Source organism: Anopheles stephensi, chromosome 3 (genome assembly GCF_013141755.1).
Source record: "Anopheles stephensi strain Indian chromosome 3, UCI_ANSTEP_V1.0, whole genome shotgun sequence".
NCBI lineage: Eukaryota > Metazoa > Arthropoda > Insecta > Diptera > Culicidae > Anopheles > Anopheles stephensi.
Genome location: NC_050203.1, coordinates 88,022,356 through 88,031,608, shown reverse-complemented (window position 1 = coordinate 88,031,608; position 9,253 = coordinate 88,022,356). Strand labels below are relative to the sequence as shown.

At 50.9% G+C, this 9,253-nt stretch overlaps 3 protein-coding genes across 3 annotated transcripts; 2 read left to right on the top strand and 1 right to left on the bottom strand.

Annotated features, from left to right (window-relative positions):
• Positions 1-126: 126 nt before the first annotated feature.
• On the bottom strand, positions 127-1,555 carry LOC118514111 (coiled-coil domain-containing protein 130 homolog). Its single transcript, XM_036060687.1, has 2 exons — positions 725-1,555; positions 127-639 (listed from the first exon to the last, which is right to left on the bottom strand). The coding sequence occupies exons 1-2, from the start codon at positions 1,295-1,297 to the stop codon at positions 178-180; spliced, it is 1,035 nt and encodes a 344-aa protein (XP_035916580.1). The 5' UTR covers positions 1,298-1,555; the 3' UTR covers positions 127-177.
• A 471-nt stretch (positions 1,556-2,026) lies between these two features.
• Positions 2,027-5,542, top strand: LOC118514105 (methionine--tRNA ligase, cytoplasmic). The gene is made up of 4 exons (XM_036060679.1): positions 2,027-2,324; positions 2,393-4,537; positions 4,612-4,705; positions 4,780-5,542. Exons 1-4 carry the CDS (start codon positions 2,222-2,224, stop codon positions 5,423-5,425), a joined length of 2,988 nt encoding a protein of 995 aa, XP_035916572.1. The 5' UTR covers positions 2,027-2,221; the 3' UTR covers positions 5,426-5,542.
• Positions 5,543-5,750: 208 nt separating this feature from the next.
• LOC118514110 (UDP-N-acetylhexosamine pyrophosphorylase-like protein 1) lies at positions 5,751-8,991 on the top strand. The gene has a single exon (XM_036060685.1). It carries the CDS (start codon positions 6,378-6,380, stop codon positions 7,830-7,832), a length of 1,455 nt encoding a protein of 484 aa, XP_035916578.1. The 5' UTR covers positions 5,751-6,377; the 3' UTR covers positions 7,833-8,991.
• Positions 8,992-9,253: the final 262 nt, after the last annotated feature.

Below are 9,253 nucleotides of genomic sequence, written 5' to 3'. Positions count from 1 at the left end.
ACTTTGACAACACAACTGAGAAGTGTCAAAATCTCGCCGTAGATACGTCAAGGCAGGCGCCGAATGCACAGCTGTTGTTATTTTCTAAACAAACAAACAAAAAAAAACAATATGATCAAAAAAACATAATGATAACTCTAGCGTATTCTTAAATTTATTTGCTTCTTTTTGCTTCCTCTAATCACTGTCGCTTGATCCGGAGCCATAATTGCACAGCAGCAGTTGAGGCCGTTTGGTGACTTCGTCAGCTCTGGGCGATTTTGTTTCTTCGGCCGTTGTGTCTTTTGGCCGCTTTTCGTCTGGACCATGTTCACTAAGCCCGCCCGGCTGTAGCCCGGATGAGCTTGTAGCTGATCGTTTTACGATACCCAAAGCTTTAGTTTCCAGCTTCGTACCGGCAACCTGCTTGGTGACTGTTGCCGATTTGTTAGACGCGGTTGACGGCAGCACAGGCCTGTTGAGGATTGCACTTCGTCGTTCTTTGTCTTTCTCGTGCACTGTTTTGGATGAGTGTAAGCGCATCAGCTGTGCCATACGTCGGTCGTGGTCACATTCCGGGAGCAGGGCAATCGCAAGGCTCGACCTTCCTAGCAAAGCTTTGTCCTTTTCTTCTTGAAGTTTCAGCTCCTTTTTTCGTGTCTGCAAACGGAGAGAAAAAAACAAACAATTATAGATTATTAATTATTAAACATCAGGGTCTAACAATGTACCCTTCGTTACATACCCTAAATTGTGCTCTAAGTCGACTGTTTGCTTCGAAATCGTCCCGCCAAACGGAATCGTTGCGTTGAAAGAGTCGCCCCAGAACGGGCTTAGCCTCTTCGGCCGCCTGCGTATCTTTCGCACCATGTTCCAGCTTGTACATAGCATCGTCGAACAGCTTCCGCTGAACCTCATTCGTTTCCGGCACAATCTGCTCATTCTGTTTTGGATCCCAGCGATTTTCCTGCCGCCTCGCACCGGAAACAATCTCGTAGTCCAGATTCTGTGGATCAGTTTTGATCTCGAAGTGATTGTCACAGAGGTGGCATTTCATCCGGAACTGGTACACGGGCGTAGAATAGTACATGCCCACCTTCTTCTTTTCCGCATTGTATCGCACGCCCATGCCGATGTGGTTCTTGCATCCATCGCACCAAATGTTGTACGGCATCTCGAAGCGGATGATTAAGATGCCCAGATGGATTTTGCGGGCACGTTCCCGCAAAGCGTGCGTGCCTTGCCATTTGTTCAATCCGCCGGCTTTTGGATCGTAATCCGGCGGATAGTAAAGGTTCTGCCCCTTGCGTTCTCCCATTTCGACCTTGTGCTGTGCGGATCACGCAACTATGGTCCACTTTCAGTAGCGTACAATCACAGATAGAAGTTCACTTTTCACCCTCACTTCGTTCGTGTTATCCTCGTGTTATATCGTGTTAACGTCAATAAAGCAGCGATCGAATCGTTTCCTTTAGATAAGCAATTATTCTGTAGAAAGTTTCCAACATTCCTTTTCAGTCGCAGTTCAGTTTGTTTTGTTTGGATTGTGCGTGCTATTGTAAACACAAGGAGATGTCATCTGGTTCGTTCAAATATCCTTCGTCAAGTTATTAGTTCGTTCAATTCAAATTTCAACTAAGGCATATTTTGTCAAGCAATTTATCTGTTACTCCAACGTGGAGTGGGCATCAGGTGGGGCCAATGCAGTTTTCATTTTTACATTTGTATCTAGATAAGTGAAATTTTGTTCGCGTAAGCCTGCAATGGACCACACATATAATATTTGCTAGTTTTTTGAGTTCAAGGCAAGCAACAGCGCATTCAAATTGTCGACTAATTTTCGCAGCTGGTTCTTGTTTCTTCAATAGTCGCTTCTCTGGTTATTGTCATCCATCCATCCATGATTCGCTTTCTTGAGGGAATAATTTAGCTTCATACAAAGCTAGGAATACATCACGGCTTAGTATTTAAGTCATGATAATGGATAAAATTATCCAACGCTGTCTTAATAGACCACGGGCTAACCGCACCCTCTGCGTTCTTTGGGAAAGCGCCGGCGTAAAACAACTGCTGCTAGCTGCCTCGTGTTGTGACAGTTAACACTATCGTTCTCCTCACCGTGTTGGAACGGATCTTTGATTTTCTGATTCAGGGCTTTGGTTATAGGAATTTCCGACGCAAGTCACTCTAGGCCTAGTACCGATCCGCTGCATTCGTCATAGAGCAGGGCATTTGGGCAAACATGATCATCTACACCAACACCGGCAACCCGTTTGGGCTGAAGTTGCTAATTTGTGCAAATTTGGCCAAAACCAACGTGGAAGTGAAGCATGTTACACTCGGTGGTATGTAGGGCGGGTGGGTATCCGCCGCAGGTTCTTAGGTACTTATTGTTTGTCCAATCTTTCCCTAGATTCGGCTCTGGGAGACATGAAGCATCTTCCCATACTGCAGCTGGACAGCGGAGTGCAGCTGTTTTCGACGGACGTGGCGGCTAAATATCTGCTGCCGGGCGAAGATACGTCCAAGGTGGTGCAACGGGACGAGTGGCTCGAATGGTCCTCGAAGCGGTTGGCACCGGCTTTAACCCACAACATGGCTGTCGGTTCCCGTGCCGACCCTAATACGAAACCGATCCTCAACACGCTGGTGAAAATGCTGGACGACTGTCTGAGCGGTAGTACGTTTTTGACGGGCGATAAAATTAGCAGTGCCGATGTGGCCGTCTGGAGTCTGCTTGCCCCGGACGGTACGCTGAAAGGTGCGGTCAACATCGACAATCTGCTGCGCTGGTATCGTCAGATTTCCGCCCTGCCCGAGGTTCAATCGGCGCTGGCCATGCTGCCGTTGAAGGATCTCAGCTTTGCCTCGCTGCAACACAGCAACCGGTACGGTGGATTGCATCATATCGTGCTCAATCCGGAAATTGCCGATTTCGAAGGTGAACTGCTGGCCGACACGTCCGCAAACATTGCCGAAACGGTGCAGCGGGACGAAATCGAAGCGGCGCGGGCAGCATTCGGCGAAGTGGACGATCGTGCTGTGCGCGACGAGCCGAGGATCGTGTTGCCAAAACCTGGCCAGAAGAATAACCTCATCACGTCCGCCCTGCCGTACGTGAACAACGTGCCCCATCTGGGAAACATTGTCGGCTGTGTCCTGTCGGCGGATATATTTGCTCGCTACTCGCGACTCTGCGGATACAACACGCTCTACATCGGTGGTACGGATGAGTACGGTACGGCGACGGAAACGAAGGCCCTCGCGGAGGGTCTGACGCCACGGCAGATTTGCGACAAGTATTTCGATATTCACAACTCGATCTACCGGTGGTTCGGAATCGGGTTCGATTACTTTGGCCGCACAACGACCGCCGAGCAGACACGCATCGTGCAGGAAATTTTTAAGGACCTGTACGCCACCGGGTACATCGAAACGCGCTCGGTGGAACAGTTGCTGTGTCAGAAGTGTGAACGCTATCTAGCGGACCGGTTTGTGGAAGGAACCTGCCCCCATCCGGGCTGCGGGTATGAGGATGCACGCGGCGATCAGTGCGACGGTTGCGGTAAGCTGGTAAACGCGATCGAGCTGCTCCGGCCACGCTGCAAGATGTGCAACTCTTCGCCCGTGATTCGCGACTCGAACCAATTCTTTCTCGATCTGCCAAAGATCGAGCCGACGCTGCGGGAATGGGTGGATCGCTCCGAGCCCGGGTGGACACACAATGCGCGCGTGATTACACGGGCCTGGCTGAAGGAAGGGCTCAAGTCGCGGTGCATTACGCGAGATCTCAAGTGGGGCATTCCGGTGCCGCTCGAGGGCTACGAAAACAAGGTGTTTTACGTGTGGTTTGACGCGCCGATCGGATACATTTCCATCACCAGCCGGTACTGCAAGGAGTGGAAGCAGTGGTGGCAACCGGACACATCCAAGTCCGGCGTCAAGGTTGATCTGTACCAGTTCATGGCGAAGGACAACGTGCCGTTCCATTCGGTCATGTTTCCGGCCTCGTTGCTGGCAGCGGACAAGGGCTACACGCTCGTGTCCCACATTATGGCCACCGAGTATCTCAATTACGAGGATGGCAAGTTTAGCAAGAGCCGGGGCATAGGTGTGTTCGGTAACGATGCGCAAGACACGGGCATTCCGGCCGATGTGTGGCGATTCTATCTCGGCGCCGCCCGGCCGGAGGGTCAGGATTCTTCCTTCAGCTGGAGCGATCTGCAGGCACGCAACAACAGCGAGCTGCTTAAGAACTTGGGCAACTTTTTCAACCGGGCGCTCGTGTTTTGCGAGAAATTCTTCGACTCCACCGTACCGGCGATGACACTGACCGAGGAGGACTACACGCTGCTGGCGCTGATCAATCGCGAGCTGAAGGGATACGTGAACCAGATGGAGAAGGCTCGCATGCGCGATGGAATCCGGCACCTGCTGCAAATTTCGCGCTACGGCAACCAGCTGATGCAGTCGGAGGAACCGTGGGTGAAGGTGAAGGGAACGGATGATCAGAAGGCACGTGCTGGCACGGTGATTGGCCTGTGCTGTAATTTTGCATGTGAGTAGAAAGTGCGATCTGCAGACCGGGGGAACTGTGCGTCTTATTCGAAACGTGATCAACTTCATTTCCAGGCTTGCTGGCGACGCTTATATTCCCGTTCATGCCCACGACGGCGCGGAACATGTACAGTCAACTGAACGTTCGTGGTGGATTCATCAACTCAGAGTACGTACTGAGCGCCCACCGAGCGAATGACTTGAAGGATATCCCTTTAACGCTTTTTCCCCCCTATTCCACAGCAAACCATTCATTCGGACGCTTCTACCGACGGGCCATCGTATTGGCAAACCGACCGTGCTGTTCATCAAAATCGAAGACTCGAAGATCGAGGAGCTGAAACAGAAGTATGGTGGACAGCAGCAGCAGCAGGCGGTAAAACCCAAAGCTGCCACTCCTGTGTCGACATCCGTACCGCCGCCAACAGGCAGCTTCAGCTCGCTAAAGGACGCACAAAAGGCGGTCGACGAGCAAGCTGCCAAGGTGCGCAAGATCAAGTCGAGCGGAGCCGATCGGACGGTTTGGCAGCCGGAGGTTAACATTTTGCTCGAGCTCAAGAAGCAACTGCAATCGCTCAGTCAGCCCCGCACGTCCGAGAGTGCTCCTGCAGCACCGGGAGAAAAAGCAGCCAACAGTACTGCCGCCAAACCTGCGCCGCCGAATGCAGCCACCACCGCTGTGCCAGCGGATATAAAAGCGCTCGAAGAGGAAATCGCTCAGCAAGGCAGTAAGGTGCGCAAGCTGAAGGAGTCCAGCACGGATAAGTCCGTGTGGCAGCCGGAGGTATCGCTGTTGCTTTCGCTGAAGCAAAAGCTGGCCAGTCTGACCGGTATACCAGTGGCTGGTCCTGCTGCGAGCAGCGGAAAAAAGAAGGGCAATAAGAAGTAAAAACGCCTCCGGCCCCTCTTTTCTAGATGGAAGTACCCAGGGAAGACAACGTACAGTTTGTGCATGGATCATTACTAAAAGTTTGGCAATAAACGTTATTTGATATAGCAAACCATATACGTATATCGTCAGTTGGTGAAGATGGTTATCGGTTACATACGATTTTATCTAGAGACGAATTGTTTGAGCCCATTTTGATGCCAATCCTCTGCCAGTGGGGAGTGTGAGTTAAAAATTGAAAATTATAAAAATACATAAACAATTTTTAGGGCTTTTTTTCTGTACACTACTGTGTTGGTGTGGTGCAACTGTCAAACTGTTATCAATATGCGGCTGTCAAAAACGTGTTGGTAAACGTGTCTTCGTCGGTTATAAAAAACATATTCTACCACCATAGTTCACAATGAGTTGCTTCATTTGCCGTGGTGAAACGGTTTCTCGTTCCCTGTGAACAGTGCCGGTGGTTATAGTTGTTGCCCTTTCACTGAACTGGGTCTGTCGGTAACTGGAGAGACTGGATCGCTGGTTGTGCAATTTTGGTGGGCAACGAAAACCGGGAGTGAGCAGCAGCAGGAATTCGGCCGAAAACTTGTTTACATTCACACACAGACAGACAGACAGGCAGCCTCTCACTCCCATGTTCTTTTGCGTTGGCGTAAATGAAACAGAAAGCATCCTGGTCATGTTGAGATAGCCGACCGACCGACCGACCGACGAGACTCGTCATCGCGCGCTTCCGTGTTCCCGCATCTATCCCCACCCCCAGCGACAACGAAGGCTAAGAAAGCTACCGTAGGACACTGGTCGGGTGGTCGGAAAACGGGCGCGCCTGCAACGGAGCAGCAGCCCACAACACTCGATGGTGGTGGTTTCATTGTAGTGTAGCATTCATTGTGCAACGGAGCGGTCACAAATCGGTTCGAGTGGAAAACTTTAGCGTGCTGTTTACGGGATGAGTGAAAGACACGCCACGATTGCGGAACAGCTGGCCAAATGGCGTCAGGACCATTTGCTGGCGTTTTGGGATGTGCTCACGGAACAGCAGCGGACTACGTTACTAGATTCGCTGTCCGATAGCGTCGACTGTGGTGCGCTGGATGAAGCGTTCCGCCGTGCCATGGCAACCGCCACGTCGACGAAGGAAGATTTGAACGAGCTGCTGAAACCACTCGCCCGCGAACGATATCTATCGGTGGCCGAGGCAACGGAGGCGGAGCTGGAGGATTTGCGGCAGGCAGGGCTGGAACAGATTCGGGCTGGCCGGGTTGGCGTTATACTGTTGGCGGGCGGGCAGGGCACCCGGCTCGGTTCGACTGCTCCGAAAGGCACGTACAATGTGCAGCTGCCATCGGGAAAGTCACTGTTTCAGCTCCAAGCCGAGCGTATCAGGAAGCTGCAGCAGTTGGCCGGTGGTGACGGCCGCATCCACTGGTACATCATGACCAGCGAGCATACGCACACGGAAACGCTCGACTACTTCCGGGAGAACAATTACTTCGGTCTGCCGGCCGATCAGGTCCGGCTGTTCCGGCAGCGCAGTGTGCCGTGCGTCGATTTCGACGGGCGCATTCTGCTGGACGAAAAGTGGAAAGTGGCCACCGCCCCCGACGGTAACGGAGGTATCTACCGTGCGCTCAAGGACGAAGGCATACTGGACGAACTGGACCGGGCAGGCGTCCAGTATCTCCACGCCCACAGCGTGGACAACATACTGATCAAGGTTGCAGATCCAGTTTTCATCGGCTACTGTGTGCGCAAAGATGCCGACTGCGGTGTGAAGGTGATCGAGAAGGTGCAGCCGGACGAAGCCGTCGGTGTGGTGTGCGAGGTGAAAGGCAAGTACCAGGTAGTCGAGTACAGCGAGCTCTCGAGCGAAACGGCCAATCGCCGCAATCCGACCGACGGCAAGCTCACATTCAACGCTGGCAACATTTGCAATCACTTCTTCACCGCCAGCTTTCTACGGCGCATTGCCGACACGCAAATGCCGCTGCACGTGGCCAAGAAGAAGATCCCGTACGTCGACACGGCAACCGGCGAACGCGTGAAGCCCACCGCCCCGAACGGCATCAAGATGGAAAAGTTCATCTTCGACGTGTTTCCGCTGGCGGAACGGTTCGTGGCGCTGGAGGGCCGCCGGGAGGAAGAGTTCAGTGCCCTCAAGAATGCCGATTCGGCCGGGATCGATTGTCCGTCGAGCGTGCGGGGCGACATCTACCGATTGCATCGGAAGTGGCTTATCGCAGCAGGCGCGGTCGAAGTGCTTGATGCTGCCGACGCATCGTTTGATTGCGAAATTTCTCCGCTCCTATCTTACGCTGGCGAGGGGCTGGAGTTGGCCGCCAGCGGTCAAAGCTTCCGCTGTCCAGTGCATCTGACCGGGGCCGATGAGCGGCAGGCACACTAACAATGCATGGAGGCGGAGGGGAGAGAGAGAGAGAGAGAGATAGATAGAGACCACGATTGATGCTGCTGCAGATGTACAATCATCACATCAATCGAAGCAGTTACGCTATCGCCTTCTCATCGATGATTTATCGCTTGCTTTGTAGGGGGCCTACCGCCCACTAGAGGCGCCAACATTAACCAAGAAGCGAAAATGAAGAAGGCCAAGAGGAGTACACGCAAGTACACCAAACGTCGAGATGTACATGTGTGTGTCGTCTTACTGTCGGAAGCTTAATTGGAACGTCCAACTGTAGAACGTTTGGGAAGCTGAGTTCGCGCCTTTAAACAACGATTTTGGTCTAAAATTTAGTTACACTACCTGCTGATCTGTGTTCAACTTAAGAATCTTTGTTTTTTCTTCTTTAGTTCCTTTCGTCATCTTTCCGTCGGCTGTTGGTTTCAATGCTTCCCCACCAACTCACGACGTATCTCAATTAACTCGATTATTTTGAAAACATTGGCCCATTATACTGTTTAACCGTTTCTTTCCGTTCTATGTGTTTGTTTGTTTGTTATTATTTGGCTAGCAAAACTGACAGTTAGGTAGATAGTTGAAGGCCCCGAGACATTCCGAACGTGTGCCGAACACACCTGTTTCAGAAACAGCCCTGTCTAACACACACACATCGGCTGGAAAGTGGATCACGTTTTTCGATAATCAGCATCAATTAATGTTTACACTACTGCTGTTGAGCTGGATGTGTGTGCGTGTGTGTGTGGACAGGCTTATCTTAAGTACACCGCACACACGCACACGCACGCACTCGAAAGCAGGAGCAAATCGCAATATAATATAATCCGCCTCTTTGTTATCTGTTTTTCTTTTAAGGTGTTATCAATACTGTTGTAGTTGAGTTGAGTGTGTGGTGCGCGCATATAAAAGCATACAGATTTCCTTCCTTAGCAATGAGATTTCTTCTATTATATAGTAATATAATCATTTTTTTTTATCGTTAAACCCTAGGCGCTAGCAACGGTATACTTAAGCACACACGCGCGTTTTACCAATTTTACTTTTGCTTGTTAGAACAAAATTTATGATTTCTTTTTAAAGAAAACGAAACAAAAATATGGTAATAAAAAGAAATAAAATAAAACAATTTCCATCCTGTGCCTGAGAAAGGTGTGTTCCATTTTGCTCTAGTCCTACGTTTAAGAGAAACTATATGCCAAGTTTAAAGTATCGTAAACTTACTTACTTGCTTGTCATGCGCTCACAATCGCTTCGCAGTCTTGGCCATTTGCTGAAGGAGTCGTCGATACAGCTCTGGATGATGGATGAATCAGCATTACCCCATTACTTTATCTCATTCTGGGAGCCTAGCAAGCACCCGACCTTTCCATGTGGACGGCCTAAAAACAATGATACATGCTTACTGA